The sequence below is a fragment of the Populus trichocarpa genome, chromosome 10 (genome assembly GCF_000002775.5).
Source record: "Populus trichocarpa isolate Nisqually-1 chromosome 10, P.trichocarpa_v4.1, whole genome shotgun sequence".
In the NCBI taxonomy this organism is placed as follows: Eukaryota; Viridiplantae; Streptophyta; class Magnoliopsida; order Malpighiales; family Salicaceae; genus Populus; species Populus trichocarpa.
Window position 1 is genome coordinate 11,304,839 of NC_037294.2, and position 26,284 is coordinate 11,331,122.

Genomic DNA, 26,284 nt, shown 5'->3' on the forward strand with positions numbered 1-26,284 from the left:
CAAAAAAAGAAAAGCAAAGAAAGCGGTACTATCCCAGCGAAATAACATCATGAATGTTTTATGAACTACTCGTGCAGGCAAAGTAGAAAATTCCCTGCCAGCTTCACAATGGCCATTTTCCCAAGCAAATATAACCTGACCTGCTCCCACACAGAGCAGCACTCCATCGCAAGGCTGAAACGAAGCCTCTAAAACTCTGGTTTCTGTCAAGACCATCTAATGAATAATATGCTATTTTTACCAAACTCAATTAGATGGGCCACTTACAAGAGATATAAAGTTTATGAATAAAGTGCAGGCATTATGGGAAGAAGAAAAAAAAAGTAAGTTATAATTACATGAAAAATAGAATTCAAAATCCTTTTTTCAACAGCCTACGTCATGTGACAAGGTTAACATACATGAAGATGTTGCCACGTAAAAATGAAATGATACAAGACTTGTAAAGAAAGTCCGAACACTCGACAGATCTCCAAAAATCTGCCGTCTATTCTCCATTGCCTACTTTTTACAATAGTAGATTCTCCTCTTGCGTCAAGCAGGTGTGGCACCAGATAATTCCAGCAAGAGATCAAGTTGAAACTCTTGTATCAAAACTTATCTTGATGCTTTTCCAAAGTAAAAACAGAACCTTGAAAATCATACTAAGAAGTGGCTTCAGCACCAAGTACTTCTCAGATGAAGTATAGCTTCTTTATGCCACCACAACATTGCCCTAACAATCATGAACTAGTTGGAGCATTCCAGGTTAAGTATGCATGCAAGTTGAGCACGGAAACACTAAGCAGGAATGCTGAGGAAGTGACACCATCAGATCGAGCCAGATTCAGTTTTCCCTTCACTCGAGTCAATCAGAGAACTCTCCTCAGGCACATGTGAAGCAACTCCTCTGCAACGTGCTGCATCAGAAACAGCCTCTGAAACCACATCTAATTTGGTTCCCCTCTCATGGATGGTTTCACTGTTTGGATCGGAATCAATTTGGACATTATTCTCCTCAGCACCACTGAATCTAGAAACAGATATACCTGAGATCTCATCAACCTTCTCAGCAAAATTTTCTGCAGTTGTCTTCTCTGCAGAAGGGTCAGCTTCAAGAGATACCATATCAACACTAGCTGTAGGAGCATCATCCAAATCACCATCATTACAAGACACATTATTGTTTTCAACAGAGGAATCTGATACCAGCTTAGTTTCCATTACCGCATGGACGTGATTGACTTCACCCTCTTTACAAGAATGATCTTTGCCTTTAGCAAGAGAAACCATTTCTGACATGTTTTCCTCTTGCCGCTCACCAGACACATCCAAGATCATTATAGAAGCAGACTCGGGTATCTTGCCCCCTGATTCAGAATCAGTACATGAAGCCCCATCAAAAGGAACTGCATTTATAAGTTCACAAGAGGCATTGAACGAACCACTCATCACAGAGGCATCGCCTAAGGAAGCACCTGGAACTTGGGAATCGGAATTCATAGCTGCCGTTTCTCCCTTGATACAAGTAAGCGAGGTATCTTCAACAGAAGAATCTGATTTGGATTTAACCATCTCGTGAACATCATGAGTTGTATTGGAGATGCATTCACTTTTCTTATCCACAGGAGATTCAGCCAACTTGTCATCTGATTCTGAATCTGTCTGTACAGTCTCCATAGGTGACGCAGCACTTTTCAGTCCATGAAATGCATCTAAAGAACTATTCATTGTAGAGACATTGTTCAAGGAAGCGTCAGGGCATTGGGAATCAGAACTTGCACTAGCCACTTCATTTTTCCCAATGAAAGATTCCAAACCACCATTATCACAATCGTGAGGATCATACCCAGCTGGAGAATCTGCATCAGATTTATTTGCTACTGCAGTTTTAATACATTCATTGTCTTCAAACTCCATCCGATTTGCAACTGTTGAAAGAAAATTAGATTTATAAAACAAGTCATGAACATAAAGTTTAAGAGGGAAAATTCAACAAAACATTTGACCAAAACCTATGCTGGTAATCCTCTTTCCATCGGCATTTTCTTGCCCTAGCTGCTTCTGTAACATATCTATACCAGGGAACACCAACATATTCATAGACTTCAATTCTTGCTTGAGTGATTCATCAAGAGTTGTGAAACCAAAAACCTCTGTCCATGTATGCATAAGTTCAGAGATTGCTGGGATAATCAGTTTCTCAACCTTCAGAGAACAGAGTGTCTGAGAGGAAAAGAAAAGGTTAATAGCATCTATGGACATACAGCAGGGGAAACCAAACTGAAGGCAAGATAAATAAAAACTGTAGTTTCAGTAGTTTATACATGCAAAAACTAGCAAAATGATTCATATTCCTTACCGATTCAATAGCATAAAAAAGCCGACGGCACATCCCTTGACGCCTGTACATATGGCGAGTTCCAATGAATGGCATTTCTGCCAACCGAGTTCCATGGAACCTAACCAAGCACGGGGAGTGTTATTATCAGAATTCAACTGCATGCAATCTACACTCAAACACACAAGTACATATAAATACCCAAGTTGTATTCAGACCGAACAGGAAGTCCTCCATACCAAAACCTAACTTAGGTGCCCACATAAGTATTTGCTATAGACAGCGGAACCAAAAATGTATGGACTAATAAACTCAAAGTCATCCATAACAAGGAAATCAATGAAAGACAAATGGTAGTTTCAAGAAGAGAATGCTCCCTGCATAACACGTGGTTATCATTTTCCTAACAAGAAAATCTGATTCCAGAAATTGAACTCACTTTTTAACAGAATTTACAAAACTCCATCCAAAAGTTAGAAATTGCACTAGGAGGAGCAAACAAATGACCAAAAATTCCATACCTGATGGATGCAGCAGATATTATTTCATCGCCCCTCTCCAGAATAAGAGCATAAAAGCCGCCAAAATTCAGCCGGTTAAAGTTTGATCTGAAAAAAATAATGACAATTAATGAATGACAGAAAAATTAAGAAAACATCTTATAAAAAGACATGCAGCGTGTTTATGCAAACAAAGTATCTGGGCACATGAATTAAAACGAAAAAAAAAGCTTCCAGGTTAACTAAATATGTTCCTAGGATGCTCAATGATTCATGCAATCAAATGCATATATTCATTATATTCATGGACTTACGTTGTCATGATCCTGATGGACTAACAGAAAAGAGAACTTGAACAATCAGCCAAGCTTAACAACCTCCCAAGGAAAAAGAAAAAAACAACAATCTAAATAGAGCTAATGGGTCACAAATCAATGCGTTTCCATTAAACTAAACATGACCACATACAAGTTGGCACCCAATTTGAGAGAATGGTTTTAAGATGGCTAGACCATGAGCAATGATTGAGATAAGCTGTGGTTTCTAAATTGGTTTATAACATGTGTAGATGATTCACGCAAGGAGCCTTCCTCTCAATTCTCTCTTCTATGAGAGCTGCATAGTGAGAGAGAGGGAAAGACAAGGAAGCTTATCCATTTCTTTGGCTATTCTCCAGTCTCTTCAGCTAATTAAGGAAGGGTATCGCATACCCCAAGACACTACCAGATAACTCTAGTCTAGCACTGCGATCCCTGGACCGTTCCACTTAAGTTGTAGAAGCATTTCCACCTCTAATAGTGTCACATGAAGATACCACTCGGGCATGTGAATGAGTGGACGCACTGCACCAGCATTAATCCAGCAATGCAAAGGCAATTTAAGCTGCTAAGAAAGATTTCAAATTCCCATGCTCCTGCCCCTCCTTTTTTGCTCATTAGCAGCTGTAGGTTTCTTTCTATTTTCCATCCCCTTGTTACCCTCACAAGATATCACAGATGCCTAGGAATCTATTCTTAGACTAAGAACTCTTGCACAAGTTTTTTAACATGATTCAGAATATGAAGTAATGTCTTGCCAGATCATAACCCCATCTTGTTGACTTGGGTTATAATGAATTACGAACCATGTGGCATGATAATAGGACTAGCAGAGATTTAGATGCCCCGGCAAGTAGAGAGAGAGAGACTACATTGAAGTTCAAGAGACAAAAAAAGTCAAGGGGTAGGCTGACAGTGGCTTGGATTGAAGACATAAGAGAATTCTGATTTATGAACATGTTCAAAATAGAGTGCAATGAAAGAAAAAGACTGATATAACTGCCACCAGCTACTGGGATCAGTTTCAAAGGCTTGAATTATTTTTTCTGCAGAAGTTAAGACTAGGACTGATTCCAATACCACTAGTGCGTATGCATGCATCTGCCCTAGCAAATCTCAGCCTGATGCTATTGATAAGACAATACGCATTCAATTCCTTGCAAGTTCGTTTAGAAGTTGCTTTGCTCCAGGTTGGATTGAGTGAGCTTGGGCAGCCAAAAACACCAAACAATCAAGCCAAAGAAGCTCCATGAAAAATCCTTTACATCAGACATGCAAGGAGTTTGTAGCATCTGTGCCATTGCTGGTATAAGTGTAGCAAATTACCACCTCATATAACGGTGCATCTGACTTTCCATTCTATGCAAAAAGAATATACAGCCTGAACATGCAATGCAAGGAAGTTCAGTCTCATTGACAGACATACTTCTTCCGAACAACTAGCGATGCAACTCACTACAATCTTCATATAATAATATCTAATAGCATAGTAATTTCATTAAAAAAAAATTGTCAATGATTGTACATGATAGCTAGACAATATGAGAACTGAGCATTCATTTCCAAGAATGCTACGTGCATGTTACATGAAAACACAAACTTAACTCCATAAATCAACTTTATCTTAAATCAGATGAGAACTGTGACAAAATCCAAAATACTGCATTCAACAAAAACTGTACCTCAAAGACCAAGCCAATTGTCAGTAATCAAGTTTTCTGAGTTTATACTACTTTTACCTGAAAATGCCTCATGCATCCATGCTCGCAAGTGTAATGCCACTATATCCCATCAAAGTAGGATATCTAACAATGTTCATTCCATGTCATTCAAGAATTGAGAACACTTACCCACAGTTGTAAAGAACATTCTGAATTAAATTGATCCCACTCCTCCTATCAACAATTGGCAAAAAGCACTCATCCATGACAGACAGAGAAACAGCCAGCTTTGAATTGCACTCCACCCTTTGAGGAAGTCCTTGGAGAGAAGTGTCTGAATCTGCATCGGTTCTATGAATTAGAGACCAAGAAAACCCTGCTTCTAGTTCATGTTTGACCCCAAGATATTTCTGCAACTGTTCAAAGAGCTGTACAAGCAACAAATGGATTCATCAATATAGTGCATATTAATACAACAATATCATTGAAAACAAGGTAGCAAGGAACAACCAAGAAGAGAATAATTTGTAGCCAACTAACAGAACCAGAACTGTTTTATGAAGAAAAACTAAAAAAAGGTTCCTGTATCAGATGTCCCTAGATTTAATATCTTCCAAGGTCTCAAATTCTATGAAGCTACAAAAAGATTCGAAGAAGAGTAATGTTTCCATAAAACTTTTTTTAAAAGGTTTTACTTAAAATCTGAAAGTTCATTTGCACTGGAAGTTAATTTCCGAAAACAAGAAATGCTCTAGACCAAGCTTAGAGCTGGGAGGCAGTATGCTATAGAATAATGAATTACCAAAACCAAATCTGGCATATCTATCAATAAGGTGCATGATGCAAATCGCCAGAAGGCCTTTCAGAAAACAATGATGTTTCCAAAAAGACTCTCATGATGATTCAAAAATCAGTTATTATCCTTTCAAACAGACAAAGCAAAAAGGAGCGGGATTTTAAAAATAAAAACTCTATAGCTTCCTGATTTACCATTGGTACTGACCAATGCCTTGATAAAGTTGCTGAAATAGTGAAGCCAAAAATCTTAAAACTCATAAAATTACCAGCTAATATTGATTTGCAAAGCTAAAAGTTCTAATAATCATTAAACTCTAAAAAGTCATGAAATTAAAAGGTTAAATTCCTGGAAATTGCTGAAAAAGATTATGAACTCTAAGCAAACCCCTGAAACATTACCTCTCTGCATTTCTTCCCACAAAAGCTAGCAACTGAATTATTGGTATCAATGGAAAGAGTGTTGATCTCCTGCATGCAAGATTTGTGATCTACATAGAAGTGGAAAGTCAATGTCAACAAAAAAAAAACAAAGAAATGCATATAAACAGATGGATGTCAATCCAAAGAAGAAAAGGAAGAATACATTTTTTCACACACAGACTACAAGTGAGAAGCTTGGAGACTGTTGTATCATCTCTCTGGAAATTTTTATCACTCGCTACCCCACAAAATTTGCAACTACAGTTTGGACAATGCCAATCACCTGGGGGGAGCATCTGCAATGAGAAGACAAGTATGAGTGCATTGAGTGCTAAGACCAAAACCATTAGAGAAAAACAAAGCTACTAAGCACAGTATTAAACAAAAATGCTAGTGTCACCAATAAATTCCTGTGTTGTTAGCAAGCTGGATTAAACTCGCTCCCCTACTTTTAAGGTGCAAGTTGCACCCAGCACAGAAGTATAAAGCTAAATGCTGTATGAATTCGTCATTCAGAATACCTTGGTGTGCATATAATAAATCAGGTTTATATCATTCATTTTATGCAACTATTTTTTTTCCAGTTCCCAACCATCTAGTAAGACGGTTTACCATTGCTAGAATTGCCCCAAATGAGTCACCAAAATGGCTGGTGCGACTTCAATGAGGCTCGCAGACAAGTGACAGATCTCAGACGGGCTGTGAGATAAAGAATAGGTGGATCTTCTATCTATGAAATAACAAATACATCTGTAAAGTTCCTGCTAATAGAAAACATATATCATTATTCTTTCTGCACATCCCAGCTATAACTCATAGGATGTAGAGGAGCTTGGAGCCTGCACCTTATTTCAAGAGAGCCATTTATGGGGCACAACCACTGAGGATACTTGAGGATAATTAAGAGTATGAAAAGATTGAGCCTCAACCAAAAACAAAAAAACTTTTGCAGCCAGTATAATTGTAATCCAACTCTAGTCATTTACCTTCCCCCCATCCCTCTCTTTCCATGCGAATCAAAACTAGGGGATGAAATAAGAGGCTACAAGGGGATATCATGGAGAAAACAGAAACACCAACATAATCACAAAGTCAATGTAAAGAATAAGCCAGCATTGCTAAAATAATGTACACATACCTTTATATCTAAGCAGCTCTGATGAAATGTTGACGGACAGCCATCACAACATATCAAATCCCCACCATCTCCACAGAGGCCACATGTATCATCATTTGGATCATTACCATCAACGTCCACAGCTTGAAAACCAAGGCGTTTAACTGGCTCCTGCCTATTCCATGCTTCAATCTGGCAGTCCAAAAGAGATGCACCAGATTCTAGATATATATTTTGAAATGGCTGGCGCAGTTTGCTCCCTGCATGGATCTCAAACTTTGACACAGTGAGGATTTTGCTACAGCAACCACAATGAATTCCATCTCTTGTAACCCACCCTTCCAGCATTACTTTTGTTCGTCGACGGTTCATGTAGCGCACCTTTTCACTCAACTGCACAGTTCCACAGTCAATCAACCAGGAAAGGAGTGTCCTCTTTCCAGAATATGGAACAAAGCCATCACTATCTGAGTTTGTACCCTCATTAGAATTCCGTACCAACAAAGTACATCTGCCAAGTTTTCTACTTTTTCTTCCCTGGTGAGAATTGGACCCAGATGGTGGTTTCTCAATGCTGTCATGTAAATGATGTGTGGAACTCTCACCTTTTGAGTTTATACTGACAGAACCATTACCACCTGTTCTGCTCTTCAATGACTTACTACCCCGCTTTAGAAAGGAACTTAGTTTCTCTTCACGGCTACCACTGTCCAGGCTCTCCTCATCATACCTGGTACTTGAAGACTTTCTTGCAGCAGTTTCTCTTGCATCCTCACTGTCGCTGACATCTCTTTTCTTCCTTTTCATTTCTTTCTCAATCTTCTTTTTTGTCTTCCTTGTTAGTTGGCTGAGCACCTCATCTGCTAAAGGTGTAAATGGAGAACCATCAGCCCTGGATCTTGCCTCATCCTCATCCGTTTGCTTTTGAAGTGCATCATATGCCTTGATGATGGACCAGTAAGCTGTCCCAGTAGGATTTATATAAACTGCATCCAGGTAGTCTCTGTTCCTTCTAGGCCTATAGTCTATTGTCCAGCCTGAATTCAGAAGCATCTCCCTTATCTGTTCACGCAACTTCTGTTTTTCCGTGCCACTACCTCGCTTAACTTTCCCTTCTTTGATTTTAGCATCTGGGAGCTGGCTGCAAGGGGTTTTTTCACCTCCACTACCAGTCCCCTTTGCAGATTTACGAGCCCCAGCATTCTTCGGTCCCAGCTTTAAAGATGTGTCACTGTCATCAGAATCCATATCACGGTCTTTGCTTTTCTTTGTTGACAATGGTGTCTTCATAAGATAACGAGCTTCCCCTTTCTTAGGCCCCGACTTCAACAATGCTTCACTGTCTTCTGAATTCCCATCAGTGACTTTACCACTCTTAGTTGACACTGATTTCTTCGTATTCATTGGATTCTTCTCTGTCCTAGAAACTGAACCAGCTTTGTCAGCACTTTTAGGATCATAGTGGACTGGAGGACGCATTAGAACATTCCTCTTGACAGTATCTTCTGTTCTCACACCCTTTCTGTTTTCCTCAGCTTCCAAACGATCATAACTATTCAAAGACCCACCAACCTTCTTTTTCTTGTTCACCATCACCTTTAAAACACCATTTTTCCCCTGAACCCTAATGGGTTCATCAGAATCATAATTATCCCTTAAAAATGACATAGATGACCGAGCTCCACCCCTGTCACCACCCTGACTTAACCCACCTGACCTTGCAAAATATGAACACTTTCTTCTATCAACAACAGCATGCCTCCTGGACCCTGACTCATATTCCCTCGCAGTGCCACTTCTCCCCGCCATTGTCGGCCCAAAATACCTCCTTCCTTCCATTCCACCATCCTCAAACCGCTGCCTCCTCAACATTTCCACGTCATTCCCATCATACTCATCAAACTCAAACACATCCAACTTATTCCTCTTCCTTTCACTCAAATCCTTCCCATTCCTAACAATCAAACCAACCTCATTACGCCTAATATCCTCCCCCCTGCTTCCCTTCCTACCAATATCACTCTCTTCATAACTACTCAAACCATTACATGCCCTCAATGTTTCAGGACCCACCCTTCTATGCCGTGGCATTAACAACTCATCACTAGACCCTGAATCACTATATTCCACCCTAAGCCTCTTTTTCTCTTTCTTTGACTCGAAAACCTTATGTGAACCAGAAGACCCCACACCATCATTACCTTTCTTTCTCACAATCAAACAACCTGAAGAGCTCTTATTCTTCATTATATATCCAGATGGGTCACCAGATCTCCTTCCCTCTTCCATAAACACAACAAAAACTAACACCCAAAAAACCCTAACTTTCCCGAATTCCCTCCAAAATCATCCCCGAGATATAAAATATTTTCAATAGAAACAGATTGTAAACCCTAATCTCTCCCAAATCACAAAATCAATCCAAAACCCACCAGATCTGATGCTAAAAACTACAGAAAGAAGCCAAGAAATTAGGTTTTCTAACGTATTATCAAGGAAAAGAATAGTAGTACCTTGCGGGATTCTATTAACGGAATTTTAACGGCGGTGTATCAGCAATTGATGACGTAACTTTCCGGTGAAGAAAGCGAGAAGGGGGAGATTTTAATTTGTCTTTTTTCATTACCTGGTTTTTTCAGGAATAGCCTGCTTAACAATATAAGCAAAAAAGCCACGAAGTCATTAGCTTCTTCTCTCTGTCACTGTTATTATGTTATTTCGTTTTTTTTTTTTTTTTCCTCTCTCTCTTTTTTGTGTCTACGTTTCTCTTTGTTGCGTGTATAATTATTTTCCAGTTTTCCCTCCAATTCTTCACGAAGGCATGACCACTATGATTTTGCAAGGTGGAATAGGGCCCGGTATATTACGACGTGGCGAGATCAGAGTGGGTTGACTCAAGCTGGTGGTCTAGTTGTTAGAGACGTGAGGTAGAATTGCGAGGTTAAGCGCGTGGGGAGTGGAAGAGACGACAGTATCTTGGGTGGATTTTAGGTGGAGAGAACCTGGTTTTTTGTTCCCTTTTATGAGTCAGGTTGTTCTGGGTTTAAATTAGTAGAAACTAGTTTTTTTTTTTTTTCTTATATATACACCTTCCCGCATTTTCTTTTCTCCTCATTTTGGTGGGGAAGATTTACCCTCCTGCTCATTTCATCCGTTTCCACCGACTAAACATAAAAATAAATATATACACACACACACACACGTGTGTACTGTGTGAAAAATGAAAGTGCTCCTCACTAAACATCTTTTACTGTTATTTCGCCTTAGAAAGGTTTGACCACAACGATTGTACTTGCTGTCTATTCTGCACCGTTACATCATGAATGTACAAGTAAGGGCTTGTTTGTCACCATAATTTGAAATTAAAAAAATAATAAATATTTTTATATTTTTAAATTGTGTTAATATTGTTGAAAAATCATCTCAATCTAATAGTTTAACCTTTTAGGTGAGGTTTCATGCTTCATTTTTTATCAAATAAATAGGGATGATGAGATTCGAACTCGAGACAACTTAGTTATCAAGGCTCTGATACCATGTCAAAGAATCATCTCAACTCAATAACTTAAGCTTTTAGGTGAAATTTCATGATATGATTTATATTATTCTCTAACAGATATTAAAAATAATTTTTTAAAAATAAAATTATTATTATTTTAAGTATTTCAAAAAAATATATTTTAAAAAACAATTGTTATCACACCTCCAAAATTTGAACTCGAGAAAAAATTTAAGAAAAAGATTTGCCAATTAATTTGTCTGGATATCAATATCATGGAGTATTTGAAAATTAAGTAACGATTATAGCTCAAAATATTTTTTATTTAAAAATACATTAAGATAATATTTTTTTATTTTTAAAAAAATAAGTTTTGTTATCAATATATCAAAATAATATATAAACAAAAAAAATAATAATTATAAACAAAAAAATATATAATTTTAACCACATTTCCAATCATTAAAACATGATTTACCGTTTGAGAATGCTTTGAACCCAGAATAAAAAAAGAAAAAGAAAACGCAAGAACCAGTCTGAACTTCGGAATTTTATCTTGCTTCCTTTTTAAATAAATAATTCTCTTACAAGGTTGTCTCTTTTCACCGTGAGTTCAAACCTGACGTTTTATTTTGAGAGTTTAAATACATTTTTCTAGTGTTAAACAAAATTAGGAACAATTGATAACGACTAGTGCAAAATTGATGCCTCCAATAAGGCCAAACAGCAGCGGGTGTGAAAAGTCTGGAGTGGCCGGCAATATTTTGTGAAGGATTACTTCTATATACTAAAAAAAGCGACAATCACCATGAACAGCATTTTTTTTACTTTCAATTCAACCTCTTTTTTTCCATTTCCTCTCTTTTGTTTATTTTAATTCTATCCTTTTTTAATTTCATTCTTAATTTTTTTTAACAATATTGTTTTTAAAATTGAATCTTGTTGAGGTAAACATGGTTTGATTTTAAATTTGAGCTAAGCAAAAAATCTAATAAAAATTTGTTTTTTTAATTTTGTCATTTATTCAACTCTATTCTCTAACTTTTTCTACTAAGCATGTTATTTTTTAACCAATTAAATTAATTGAGTCACATTAAAACAACTTTTACAGTTTAATTTTAAATTGAGTTGGGCAAGAAGTTAAGTCAATAGGTTTTTTAAGTTAATTTTTTTATTATTTTTTTAATTTTTTCCTCAGGCTTTTTGATCTCATAATGCTTTTGAAAAAACTAAGCTAGTCAGGTCATACCGAGACAATTTTTACATTATTTTATTTTAAACTCGAGCTAAATAAAAAGTTATATAAAAAAAATTAAAAATTGAGTAACTAGGTCAATTTAAATAAAAATATCAAATAATTCCTTATGATCTAGATATTTTTGTTATATTTAAAAAAAAATCATTCACACCGCAATAAAAATAGCACATGCCTATAACTAAATAACCGAGTAGCACAAGTATATTACTAGAATGCATGTGTTTGAGATTGTGGTATAAAATATTTTTTGAAATAGTTTTTCACTTAAAAATCCATAATTTTTTTTCAAATTTTTTTTTTATTTTTTTTTAACATTAATAAATCAAAATTACTATAAAATACTAAAATACTATCAATTTAATATATTTTAAAAACAGAAACATTTTAAAAACACACAAAAAAAACAGAAGCAAATGCAGCGGAAAACACCTCCCTTGTGTATCAACGTAACCCTACAAGTGCTTTGTTAATTGTTCGTGGTCTAATTCTTGAAATTTGTAATTTGGACAAGTGGATAGTCTCATTTCATCTCCGGAAAAAATAAAGGCTTTCCATCGCAGCTTTTTTACGTCGAGCCTCGTCAACCCTGTTTGAAAAACAACTCTGTTTCTGAGAACGGCTTCAGCTCTTTCGTATTTTTTATATAACAACTTGAAAAAAAAAAAAATAGTTTACCTTAAAAGAGCAAAGATGACATACCAAATACAGTCCATGACAAATATTCTAGACTGGATAATGAATGCTTGATTAATCATTCTAGTAGCGTACGATGTAACTAAAAATTGTTGTAATAGAATCTTCCCGGTATACTTGGTCGGCCAACAAACAGCAGGGATGCTTGTTTATTAGGTTGAAACCGTATTTTGTGATTTATTTTATAAAATTAATTAACTCTTTAATGTTTTTAAATTATTTTAATAATTTTAAATATATTAATATTAATATTATTTTTATATATTTCCAAATAAAACATACTCTTAAAAAAAAAACATTGTGAAGCTCATGGAATCACAGGCACTTGACGTGTGAGCATTCGTATAATCGAATAGTAATGCGTATGATACAAAATAGAAACGTACTCATCTTGAAGTTTTATGCCGAATGTCATCATCTTGAAGTCAACTTTATTCCAATTTCTAGCTACAGCTTCCGCACGAGGGAGGCACTGGACACTCTAATTCACCATGCAGCACACATGCGATCCAGCTGCAACGCGTTTGCGTCCGTCCTATGAGTGAATGCGTTTCATGTGATATTTTGTTTTTAGCTGCCACCCACGTTTTGTACAATACGAGACGATGGCGATGGATTGTAAGCCACACTATCCACGTTGGCACCAGGAAAATTCAGATTAGAATTTCACACCCAAGACATGAAACCTTCTACCTTGGGGGGAAATCGGCACGGCGTGAACCAAAGCAGCTCCGCAAATTAACTCCTCTTGCGCTAAATTTGAGTATTGGACCAACACAGGCTCAAAATCAAGAATTGCTAATAGGAAATTGGAAATTTGGGGGGAAAATCTTAATCCTGGATGGAGCATAAGCATTCCAAAAGATCAAAGAATCCAGCAAGAACAAATTGCATCAGTTGCATCAGAATCACAACAAAGCAGACACCACAGTGCAAAATTGTCGCAATTACTTCAACAAATGATTCCTCAAATATTAAAAACCTCTACAGGCACATGTTCAGTCAGCTGGCAAACATAACTAAAAGCAATCTCAAAACAAAATCTTAACAAAACTTCATTGGAGGATAGATAGATAAGATCCGAGGAAGAAACATTCAGGTTTCCAGTCGTATTACTGTGACAGGTAGCTAACTCACTTAGATCTCACTTCTTCTTTGCAGCATCTCCAGCCTTGGTCTGCACATAGAAGAAACACATTGGGCATCAACAGTTTGTATGTGGTGGCTAAGAAAAATCCAACAATAATGAATGTTATTGCCAAAGAAAACCGCTCCGTTACCTTCTTTACACCTCGAACTTTCTTTGCCCTGTTCTTCCTTTCCTTTAGCTGCTTCCTTGATTTTTCCACCTTGGTGGCGAGTCCATTCTATCATCAAAACAACAAATTATTCAGTATAAAAACACAAATTAAAACCGATGCACTAGAGTAATCAGAGCACACATAACAAAACCAAGTTGAACTTTAGAAAACTACACTAGTTTGTTGTATCCCCAACATATGTGGTGGTAGTATGACAAAACATGATTCCAGTCCCAGTGCTAACGAGTAGCATGTATCCTAAGATGCAAACGTTTATGAAGTTAGACTGACAAAATACAAGCAGACATAGTTATTCGAACAAATACACAAAAGGTGCAAGCAAATATCAATTCTGAGTTGTCTGAACACAATCAAAATTCTTCACATGGCATGTGAGATCTCAAATGCTTTTGTGAGACAAGTCTAAAAAGGAATAAAAAAGCCATCCAGCATCTTCACACAGAAGCTTGTCAGTAGCAGCTTCTGTTGCATTGGCAAAAAACACATTCCTTTCACCTAGAATAGTTATTGGTGCTAGAAAACTGGCTATTCTTCATCATTCATCTAGAATAAATTCAGTCATAATATTCGAATTGTATTTAGAAAATGTGCCAAAAAAAACACAAAAGTTGCAAGCAAATGTTGAATCTGGGTCATGTACTTGAACCTAATTGAAATCCTTTATATGGCATGTTTCCTCCGCTTTTGCCTCACAAGAGAACATTTGGACTCTAGATCCATTACACAAGAGATGACTTTCAAGAAAAATGATGAGTTAGTGATCCAAATAGCAAGCAAAGGACTTCTATAGCAGATACTTCAATACTCTTTCAATTAGGTGAAGACTAGATGGATATTTAGGATGAAACTCATCCCATATTCCTCCAACCATCTTCCCGATTGAAATTGATGCTACCCTAGAATCACTAATGCACCTGAACTTCTGCATGAAAAAATGGAGACAATATTCTCCATGAATACTGTGCAAAAAGATATAGGAAAATTAATAAATATGTGCCTTAGAAAAAACAATTACAGGCTCTCAGGATTCTAGCTGATAGTTGAAAGACATTCAAAGGTGAGTTTTAAGGTGTTGGCTTGAAAATTCCCTGGGCTACTTGTATATATATAACACGGATGTAAATAAGAATTGATTTCCCCAAAGTACTTGTAAGACTGAGAAGGGATTGTTGATGTAAATCACAATTGTTTCGGGGTAAATTGAGTAACTTGGATCATGACAAAAGGCTCTGGTATATTCATAGTTTAAAAGCATAGTGAAGGGTCCAGGCCATGTCTATTCTACAATAGATTTTGTTTTTTGTTTGCTTAACGAGTAGGCTTCTAGCAGACATGATTGTGTTGCTAATCTGAATTAACAGGTTATGCTTGTTTACTCTGAGAAACAAATCTCAAGCTAGTACAAAACAATCAGTACACATAATCAGAAACCAAGCAAAAGATCAAATAATGCAGATTTGCCTTTAATCTAACAATGCAGGAAAATCTGACACCTCTTATTCTTGTTCACTCTTTCCTTGAATAAAGGAAAGGTCTAACAAACATACTGCGTGTTAAGCAAAATCATTGCAGCTGCGTAACAACAACTAGACACTAGCAGAGTAAGTATATTAGAAATCATCTACCAAACAAAACAACTAGACAATCAACAAACACACTAAAACACGAAAGATAGGCCATGACTACACAAGCCTCGTGTGTGAAGGCAGCAATCACTCTAAATCAAGAACAATGGAATAAATCAGATTGGAAGTTACCCTGATTAGCCTGTACTTTGGTTCATATTTCTTGGCGCTCTCCACAGAGTCATAAATCAGCCCAAACCCAGTTGATTTCCCACCTCCAAAATGAGTACGGAACTTGAACACAAAAATCGAATTCGGGTCTTTCACTTCATATAAACTTGCCAGTTTCTCCTTCAATTCAGCCTTCATAGAATACCAATGTCAGATGCCAAAAATCATTAGAAAAAAACAGATAAGAAAACATGAAAAAAAGAAACTAACTATATATACCTTAGAAACATTAGCTCTCCCAGGATGCAAAACATCAATGATCTGTTTCAAAAACAATAATTAGATTATAATCCATTTCCTTAGCCTGCATTAAGTTAGAAACCAAACAAACCGGGATGAAAAAGAAAACACAGAAAGAAAGAAAACTGAAGAGACAGAACTCACAAACTGCTTCCTTGAAAGAAGCCTGTTTGTCATAAACTTTCTTGTTCTAATAGTCACAGCCTTGTCTGACATGGTTGTCTGTAACTACCAGGTTTCTCCTCTCCTTGACGCCGCTAAGCTATGATTTTGAGCGAAGCTGCGTTCGGGCACGGAGTGGAAAATGAAGAAATTTTATTATTAGGGTTTTATGCAGTGGCAGTGAAACAGTATGGGCTCTGTTTGGCTCTCGAGGGTTGTATGCGCGAGTGTCTGATTAGAACTATCCGGCTCCGGGTCGTGAAATCTAATATATTGCATCCATGACAATACTAAAAATAAATAAGATATGAAAGAATTTAAAAATCGTTATAATAAAAACAATACATAAAAATCCAAAAAGCTACTTGATTTTTTTTTACAAAAACGATGTTGTTTCAAGCTAAAAGGTCCAATATGATGCTGTTCTATCCACGTAAACCCATTTTGATTTAACTTCTTTATAATATAATAATTATATTCTAAGTATTGTATTATTAATTATTCCTTTGTTGTACCTAGTAGATGTTATTCTTAATAAAAACCTATAAAAAACAGGTTTTCAGTGCAAATCAAAACACAAAAATACTATGAATTATAACAGTGTAATGATATTTGTTTTATTTTTCTCTACAAAAATCAATGAACTTGTTGGTGGGATGAGCAAGATCATTTCCAAATTATTTATTAATCATTACCAAATTAATTGAAATAAATCAATCTTTTCGTATTTTTTCAACACAATAACATTAATTAACTGCCTTAAAAGCAAAATAAAGTACTAGCATCCATGAGCCTATTCTTCTTTTTCTCTGGTATAGGACTTTTGTAGGAAGACGATATATGAGAAATGTTGTTGTAAAAAAAGCACCAGTCTAATATTTATTTGGTAGATGTGCTGTTATTGATGAAGTTAAACTGGTTTCTTATATATATCAATGGTTTTTTACGGTAATACCATTTTGTTGTGAAGTACAGCGGCAAGTTAAAGTTAATCCATGATATATCTCATGCATTGCCAGAAAAGATTTGAAATTGTTGGAAAGATATTCTCCTTGCAGCTGTTGAATTTTAGAATAGAACAAATTTTCAACAAGAGATTTGTGTTCTTGGAAAATAACAAATACATCAAAAAAGATCGCATAGGATACATCCACGAGAATCTAATAAAATCATCGATAAAAAGAACACAACAGCGACAGCTACCAGCAGAATTTATTGGAGACACCCATGCATCAGTGTGAACTAGCTGCAAGGGCTTTATAGATTGTCTACTGAATCAGCAAAAGGAAGTTCTGTAGCTTTACCTAATTGACAAGAGCTGCGGAAACTTATCTGTCTGGAAGGATAAAAAATAGATAAATAATTACGTAGAGGATCGAAGATGGGCTTGGCAGGATGCACCAGGCAATTATGCCAGTGTCCCATTGAAGTTTTTATTCATAGCATGGCAGTGAGGCAACACGGTTTATTAGAGAAGCTCTTGTGACCGGTAAATGGATAAAGTTCGTTTTCAATCGGTCCTTGAAGCAGGATGCGACCCATCTTGTTTTCCTTTACACAAAAAATCAGTATCAGTTGGTACAAAATAACAATCATTATCCAGAATAGTTGGTTAATAGATAGAAAAATTGCAGAGGTATTAGGATAATATAGGACATTAGTGGGTTTGAAAGAGCTATGGTCAAAGCTTAGAGTTGAATTTCAAGCTTGTTTGACAACTAAATCTGAGCCATTGCCAACTTGGAGAGTATCATCACCCTTGTAGGACTGTTGTTTGGTTAAATTTCCTGCATTGGTAGTGATATGAGCATTTGCTCCACTGTCCGTATACCAGACATGTTGGTCATAAGAATTGTTGACTTCAGCAGCCATTGTAGCAATATCACCAGGTGGAAACCGTCCCTAAAAAAAAAGTCAAAACGTCAAGAGCATCATGTCCTTTCTTATCACAAATCTGGCAGATTGATCATCTATCATTTACAGATTGATCATCTATCAAGAGCATCATTTCCCTTTTTGATTTGTTGAAAATGCATAGTGCTGATCAATGACAAGGTTGGTTTATGCGTCAATGAGAGTCTCAAAACTCAAGAGTTCAGCCTGGAAATCACCGAAAGAAAGATCTTTGTCATGACTTGCAAAATTAAAAACTCAAGAGTTCAGACTGATCAGTTGAAACAGCCTTGATATATCGTTAGTCTTGGACTGCTCGCCTGTTAATTTCAGGAGAAATCAGTTGCCAAACACTTGTATAAAAACTCTAAAAGGATTATGATCAGAAAACTAGTGCACACAGGGAAAGTTCCCTTTTTACATTTACTGGTTTGTTGATTTTCAATCTGTTTTCTTTCTTGCTTTATATCTGGTGTTCCATGTTGCGAATTGATCGGGTATTTAACTTGGATAAGGGAGTGCAAGTGTTTTAGTCTGTAGCTTCAAATGGATCAAAAATATGAATAAACCAGGCAGTTGATGATACCCATTATCTGCTGACCATTTTGCTAATATTTCCCCCTTTTGCCATTGTCCTTCTAAGCTATTGCTGACCAACATTCGCCAATTGATCTGCATCAAACACCTGGTGTGATGATTATGATGTAATCTTCTGCATCCTTAAGGATCCATGACATTAAACGGATGCTTATCAGGGAAACGTAAAAGGGACATTAAATTGACTTCCGTCCCCTCCCCCTCCATTTCATGGTCCGGTTGCTACTGGTCCTTCTTGACTCTTATGCGTGGGGATATTTATCAGCTTACCTCTTCTGAATTCATATAATATTTCGAAGATACTAAATATCACTATTTCCATCACTTCTTTTCTTAATTTTGCTCATCTTATTCTCAGGTCACCATCCTTGTGTTTGCTAAAGGTGCACATAAAGTTCCTGCCATCGAAAACACCGTGGAAATTATATATAAAAAAAAAGAAGCCTCACTATCTGCGGATGTTATATCCTCCAGGCTTCTGGTATAACAAAACATATTTAAATATTGGAATCTCAACTATTCATATGTTGTATCCTATATGTATCTTGTTATTTTTCTTTCCTATAAAGCTGTAGAGGTGCAATGGACTCCGCAGGCGGAGAGTGATGCTTTGTCTGTGCAGGGATTTCTAAGAAAGTACTAATTTTTTAGGCCGATGTCAATGACAAGACAAAGCTATCTGTTTCAAAGCTATACAAGAGGCGTTTTGTTAGCTTCAGAAGGAAACGTTTCAACTATGTAGTTTGTAGAATCGGTTACCATATATTCAGCATGGAAGCATATTGCTGGCACGCCTTTTCATGATAAGAAATTGAAATTTTTTAATAGCATATTGAAATCGGTTACCATATATTCAGAAGGAAATGTTTTTCTTCTAACTGTAAAACATTTTTTATTTTTGATGGACTAACTTTTTTTTAATAGCAAACAAGTTTAGAAAAACTTAGAACCACTTGCAATTAAACAAAACAGAGTCTAAAGACCAAAGCCAACAAGGCTTGGAGTTTCAGTTTCAGCATGACGATAGTAAAGGTGAAAGAATTTGAAAACCTAACTACTCTTGCCTCTTTGCTTGCTTCATTTCTGGAAAGATTGACTACTGTAGGAGAATAATATCAGTTTTCAAGCCACACTTGCAGCTCTGTGCCGTGTTCAATGGTGGAAATACTCCGCACTAAATGAAATCATAAAGGATAAAACTAACAGAAGCTTGAGATTGTGCCTGATCTTCTCACGCTAACGGGATCATCAAAATTGAGCTGCAATTCTGGTTTCTGTTAACTAGTGGAAATGTGACAGATGCACTGAAGGCACCTTCCCTGAAAGATCGATATTTAGTGGCGGACGCTCAATTATGTGTTAAGAATGTAGCAGATTCCAAATAAAGTGCGACTAAAACACACACCAGCAAATTTGGCACCTTGTAGACTTCATAGTCAGACAGCCTTGTCTGAACTCAATAAAAAGTCATAGAGCCATCAGTGACAAGGTGGGAGTTGGGGTGTCGCATTATTGTTCAATGCAAGCTTATACATACAAGTGATTATGCACTGCTGTTCTGTGCCTGCTTGCACGGTAACTTCTACTTTTTCCCTTCCTTTATGGTGTCTACATGGGAATTGGAATTTTTTAAAAATTAGCAGGAAAATTAAAAAAAAATTGATGGGATTGATGTGAGTTAAAAAAAAAAGAAGAGAAATAACATAATTTAATTATTTCATGATTTAGAAGGGTGATATAATAAAGTCCAATTTTTTATCTAAATTCGGTTGGATTTAGTTATATTACTCGTTTAATTATTTTACATAAAAACTATAATTTTATGAAAAAAAATTTCAAATATGTTTTATGATTCAAGATATATATCTTTGTTCAATTTGTTGAATCGTGATTAGACTCTAGTCAAAATCTCAAAAAGTTATTGTTTATACAGTAGTGATACATAATCAGATATGAGTCTATCATAACTAGATAATAATTTGCCTCAAACAGATTATATGGATGACCTAGCAGATGCATTCATGGACTAGTGGGGTAGATCTAGGCTCAAGAGGAAGTCTGGTTGGTGCCAAACCAGAATAACAGCTCAAAATAACCATAATTTTGATCCGACTGTTGGATCGTGCTTAAATTTTTTCTAAAAGCTATTTTTCCTATAATAGTCATTGTGTCGTTACGCGGATCGTCGAATCTTTAGATATCAAAAATTTCATTGAGGCCTTCTAATTTTAATAATTTTGAGATTTTTCCAGTTATTTTTAAAATTAGTTGAGCCATAAATAGCACAATTTGACCATGTAATGTTTCAAAAACATAATATTTATTAAATATCATTATTTCTAAGTATGATAACTATTTTATTATGCTTTAAAATAGCAATTTTTATCATGATAAAACCGTAGTATTTTGGCAAATCTTTTTAAATCTACGTCACTTCACCGTGTTTTTTTTTTAACTTACCCCTTTATCAAAAGTTAGCTTGCAAAGACGCTTTTAGAAAAGATCAGCAGTGAAGAGTAATAATGGAATCTGTGTACGTGTTGGATTACTTTTCTATTGCTTAACTTTTTCCGTGCTTCATTTGCAGCCATGATAAGTTTCCAAAAGCGATAGTTGAAAGTTATACTTCATAATCAAACATTGATGAACAATAATGGAGTAGGAAAAAGCATGCAGAGATGCAAGAACCTCTCTCTTTCTCCATCCACCACTCATTCAACCCATCCCCTTATCCCCCAGTAATAATCCCTCCATAATTTAAACTATAGTCAGTCAAAGTGGGCTCTATTAGACGTGAAAAACTGGCTTTGCTTGTAATTAAAATCGCCAGTCAAAGTGCCATGCTCCATTTCCTTCCCTTTGAATGGGATTTTCTTATCAAATCTTTTTTTTCTTTGTAATGGATTCCAACGTCATTAGCTGCTTCATTGAAGTGAAAAAATGACTGGGGGAAAAGTGCAGAAATCTACCATTTACTTCAGCCCATTTGCACTTATGGTGACTGTGATTTCCTCCGTTAGCTTTTGTCCTTTTTGCATCAGTAAAGTTGCCTATACAAGTCCTCAAACTGTTTAATTTGCTGTAATTGAGTACCAATCCTTTAATGTCTGAAAATTGGTCTAATTATGTTATTTTAGCCTAGAAAATAGAATTGGCTGATGGCAAATAGCCTGGCAGTGCAGGTACAAGTTAGCATAAATGCTTATCCAAAGCACTCTGCTGATAATATCAACAAGACAACTAATCCTAACTATGACAGGCAATCGCTGTAATTGCAAATCCAGATCATCCAAAAGGGATAATATGGGAAATCACAATTTTTCTACCAGATGAGGGGTAAAACTTTGGAAAACTTTTTTACTACTTTACTTGCATATGTTAGTTGGTAATGTACAATAAAGTGTTTTCCCAAGGGAAGTGATCCCGCATAGGATGGACCCTGTAAGCTGTAAAACTACATCTCTGCTTGTACAGCTAATAATCATCGCCTCTTGTGAGCTATAGTAGACTAAAATGAAGTGGACTGTTGATAATGACTAATGAAGAAGTGGGGGAGGGGGGGACGTGGACGTAGTGCATATTTGGTGATCTGGGTAGAAAATTATGCTGCATTTAGACATCTACAGCATCAACTGGAAGGGAAGTTGCCCTGTGAAGTGAATGTGGAAGCAAAGCTCCTGTGTAGAAACTCTTAGCCGTGACCATTGGCTCGGGACTGCAAGCCATATTGATTGCCTCACAATTTTGGACCTTTCTTTTTCCTGAATCAACCCACCTTTTATCAGCATCTGTAGGAAAACATGAAGCAAAATTCTTAGCAGAGGAGAGAAACTTCAGGGCAGCTTCATTGTTGCCTCTCTTTGCTTTACGCAAAATCAAAGGCAGAGAAGGCACATTATCTTTCTGGTGCTCCATGTTATCTGAATTAGGACTCAGGCTTGAAGATTTCGATTTGACTCCCAACTGTTGGTCTTTGAGCTCCCTTAACTGCATCTGATACTTGGCTTTAAGCCATCTTAATTCTTGCCTAATTTCGTTCTCATAATCATCCCAGTGAGCGCAATAAACTGCCGAAGGGTTCTCGCAGGTAGATTTTCTTGCATTGGATTCACAAAGACTGTCCATGTTTATGATTCTTTCTTCCTCCTCAAAGATTGATTGGTTTGTTATGCTCAGACCCTGATCACAATGAATCTCTTTTGATCCTCGTGTACTTGGTGCATCTCGCTGAGCAGTGATGTCAGTATAAGTGATGTTTGTAGATTGGCTTGGTGAAACAGGTGCGCAATCTGTGCTAGCACATTGCTCAGGCCCTTCGACTTGATATGTAATTTCCTCAAACCGGCCATGGACAGCAGCACATTCATGTATAGAACATTGAAGGACTTGCAGGTTCCTGGCACCTGGACTATCTGGTGAAAAATAATCCAGTAGGTGACCATGTGAAGCACAATTCTGACAGAAACTTGCATATGTGCTCTGTGGACTTTCCTCTATGCCCCGTCCCCTCTTCCATTCCGGTACCAAGGTTGAGATTTCATCATCAATCATTTTCGCTACCTTCAAAACATCTTGCTCTGTAATATCAAGCTCATCAATCATTTCAGTTGCGACACTTATTGCAGTGTCAGTCTCAATGTCAAATGAGAAGTAGATGTTTCGTATTCGGCCTGCATGGAGAAGTAACAGTATCGATATGCAAAAATCGATGTCTAACCACAATAATGGACTAGAAATTTGGAACTTCTCTTACCTTCCTTGTCTGCAATCCTGAGCCTTAAGAAGATGCTGTCATCCTCTATCCGCCTCCCTTTAATTGCAATGGCAACATTTTCCAAATTCTCATCCTCTTGACAGGTGAAGAGATCAATTGGGCTTGTCTCAAGCTCGAGTTGATGGTATTCTATTTCATTCTCAAGATCATAACCCATATAATTGGTGTAACCATCGGTCAAAGAGCTGTTACTGCGATGAATTCCATGGAGAGGTTGTCTCACAAGAGGACCTACTCCATTCAAATCTCCTTGGTAATAATCTATTGGTTTCAGATCACATCCAGAATCATCAATTTGAAGAAAAGGGTCATTCAAAAGCTCTCTGGCTGAGAGCCTAGTGGACACAGTAGCTAGACATTTCTCAACAAATTTTTGCAACTCGGGATCTTTTACTTTGTACAAAGCATCTGGTTTTTTCCCCTGCATGAAAATATGCAATTGTAAAATGAAGTCATCAAGATTAATTGGATTAGTAGAAAAATTGAGAGTTTGTGGTTCCTACAGATGTAACTTTCTTGTAAATCTGAGCCGCGTGGTTGCATTCACTATATGGATACTCAAAGGTGACCATCTCCAAGACACACATCCCAAAAGAATAAATGTCAACTAATTCATTATACTCCTCCTCATACACCTCTGGGGCCATGAACTCTGGTGTTCCTGAGTATTAAAATAAGCAACAAGAGAACTCAAAAACTCAAAAATGTACTCATTGAAAAGGCTGAATTTTTTTAGTTTAATTTAAGCATTCTGGATCAGAAAAATCAACTACAAGCATTTCTAATTGAAAAGAGGTTACGTGTGCATGGTGAAAGTGTAAAATGGCATAAACCATGTGCAAATATTCAGTTTGAGAAATGATCTTGGATAAGATTAGAGCTTAGAAGGGATTTGAGGAAGCTAGAGCTGAACTTGCCAACACAACGAGCAGCATGGGATTTTTTAAGGATAGCAGCAAGGCCAAGATCACCAATTTTGATCTCTCCTTGGTTACCATTAACAAAAATGTTGTCACACTTGAGATCCCTGTGGATTACAGGGGGGTCATGGCTGTGAAGATAGAGAAGCCCCTCCAATATCTGCCTACACCAATGCTTGACTGCTCTAATATTTACTCTCCTGTGTTTTAGCCTATACCTACGCCAAAAAATTGAAATTTTAAAAAGAACGAAACGTGCCCACATTGAATAGTCAACGAATTTCAATCACCCATATAAGCAAACCAACAAGAATGGAAGACTAAAATTTCTTGAAACTTGTACAATGCTTACTGTCTTAATGTACCAGAGGTGAACATCTCAGTGACAAAGTTGATGTTCCTGTTAGAAGTATCAACCCAAGAAGTATAAAACTTCATGATGTTTTCATGGTTTAAGGTCTTGAGCAGGTGAATTTCACAGTAGAGCCTCTCAAGATCTTCAGAAGTCTGCAAGGAATCGTAAAGCTTCACCTGATTCCAAGCCACCTCAATCCCTTCATACTCATCAAAGGCTTTGTAACTGCAACACAACAAGAAATAAGACCCTCGCATTCACAAAAATTGAAATCACATTTAAATGGAAAACCACCCACGAATTAATTAGACCAATAAAAAAAGAAAAAGACAGAAAACATCAATACACAGTCTTCGAAGCTCCCTTGCCAAGAATTTCATTGTACTGCAGAGATCATAACGAAAAGGCATACATATGAGATTCAAAACTCAAGTTTTCAAATGCGGATGGGAAAATGCAATGAAGAGGGCATGCGTAAATGTTAGTTTACCCTTCCATATCTGCCAGTAGGATCAACCTCAACAAACTCGTAGGAATCTGGTTCAAGGCTTGTAGGACCATTCATTCTATCGTCAAAGCTCTACAGAATCTGTATGCAGATTCGAGAACGAGAGAAAGAAGGAAGTATAACTTGCTGGTTCGCCACGATATTAATAGTAGAAGAAGAAAAACTGAAGTACAGAAAAATTATTGAGTCTTTTTCTTTTTCTTGAAGGAAATAATAGAGGAGGAAAAAATAAACATTTATTAGTAACTGAAAAAAAAAACACAAGTAAGTAAAGTTAGGTAGTGTTTGTCCGTTGTTCTTTTAGGTATTTTTTATTTTAAAATATATTAAAATAATAGTTCCTTATTTTTTAAAAACAATATAAAAAATCACGATCACCCCCATAAACTATCAGGTTCTGGCAGTGCCTCGAGGAGTCCATCAAGAGAACAAGGTAAATAGCCAACCACTCAGAGGCTAAAGAAATCACAATGTTGGACCCACCTAGGGCAGAACCGACAAAACAACCTCTCTTTTTTCTATGGAAATGCATGATATGCCTTTTTTCTCCCATCTCCATCTCATCACGAGCTGTAAAACCAAAACTCTCTCTACCCTGCAACAGCTTGCATAACACGGACCCACCATGCTTTCCCTCTTCCATGTATTATTTTTAGTAGGTTTCTTCGTCGAAGAAGAGTTGGGAACTTGAATTTTGCTTTTTTGGGTGAAAAGTTTTTTTTTTTTTTCCGCTGGTATTCGGGTTAATTTACATGTATTTTTATTAGTAGTTCTGATATTTATAATACTCGAACTAATAATCTTTGAAAAATAAATCTAAAATCTGACCAATTCAACTATACTTCTTAATAAAAAGTATTTTTATGTCATAGAAATCTTGAGAAACTTTCTACTTTACCCTATTTTTTTTTTTATTACCCTCTTTGATTGCGATATAGCGACCAAAATGCCTGAGTTTCATGTTAACACAGATTGAGAATTAGGAAAGCCAACTACATATATAATCACAAAGCTTAATAAATCTTGAATTACACGATAGAAATAGTTTTTTCCTATCTTTTAAGTCCTTCACTTTTTATGATTTAAATTCCAGAGAGTTTTAGGTTGCAATTGATGGACTGTCGGCCCTTTTCA

General features: G+C 36.6%; 3 protein-coding genes across 5 annotated transcripts; all 3 read right to left on the minus strand.

Moving 5' to 3' along the window:
• Positions 1–220: 220 nt before the first annotated feature.
• Positions 221–9,879, minus strand: LOC7498079 (uncharacterized). Its single transcript, XM_002315736.4, has 8 exons — positions 7,155–9,879; positions 6,180–6,312; positions 5,996–6,084; positions 4,988–5,226; positions 2,842–2,928; positions 2,342–2,441; positions 1,995–2,205; positions 221–1,910 (listed from the first exon to the last, which is right to left on the minus strand). Exons 1-8 carry the CDS (start codon positions 9,420–9,422, stop codon positions 811–813), a joined length of 4,227 nt encoding a protein of 1,408 aa, XP_002315772.4. The 5' UTR covers positions 9,423–9,879; the 3' UTR covers positions 221–810.
• Positions 9,880–13,530: 3,651 nt separating this feature from the next.
• LOC7498080 (40S ribosomal protein S24-1) lies at positions 13,531–16,342 on the minus strand. Of its 2 annotated transcripts, XM_052456339.1 has the most exons (6): positions 16,086–16,342; positions 15,921–15,962; positions 15,663–15,833; positions 14,059–14,142; positions 13,864–13,950; positions 13,531–13,760 (listed from the first exon to the last, which is right to left on the minus strand). In XM_052456339.1, the coding sequence occupies exons 1-6, from the start codon at positions 16,155–16,157 to the stop codon at positions 13,728–13,730; spliced, it is 489 nt and encodes a 162-aa protein (XP_052312299.1). In that variant the 5' UTR covers positions 16,158–16,342; the 3' UTR covers positions 13,531–13,727. The 2 variants fall into 2 exon arrangements, with proteins under 2 accessions (XP_052312299.1, XP_002315773.2); XM_002315737.4 differs by lacking the exon at positions 14,059–14,142 and having other exon boundaries at positions 16,086–16,341.
• Positions 16,343–21,923: 5,581 nt separating this feature from the next.
• LOC18102518 (probable serine/threonine-protein kinase WNK9) lies at positions 21,924–25,354 on the minus strand. 2 transcript variants are annotated; one of them, XM_006378334.3, is made up of 7 exons: positions 25,133–25,354; positions 24,989–25,026; positions 24,640–24,867; positions 24,285–24,505; positions 23,871–24,028; positions 23,347–23,788; positions 21,924–23,263 (listed from the first exon to the last, which is right to left on the minus strand). In XM_006378334.3, the coding sequence occupies exons 1-7, from the start codon at positions 25,205–25,207 to the stop codon at positions 22,206–22,208; spliced, it is 2,220 nt and encodes a 739-aa protein (XP_006378396.1). In that variant the 5' UTR covers positions 25,208–25,354; the 3' UTR covers positions 21,924–22,205. The 2 variants fall into 2 exon arrangements, with proteins under 2 accessions (XP_006378396.1, XP_024466798.1); XM_024611030.2 differs by lacking the exon at positions 24,285–24,505 and having other exon boundaries at positions 24,653–24,867; positions 25,133–25,353.
• Positions 25,355–26,284: the final 930 nt, after the last annotated feature.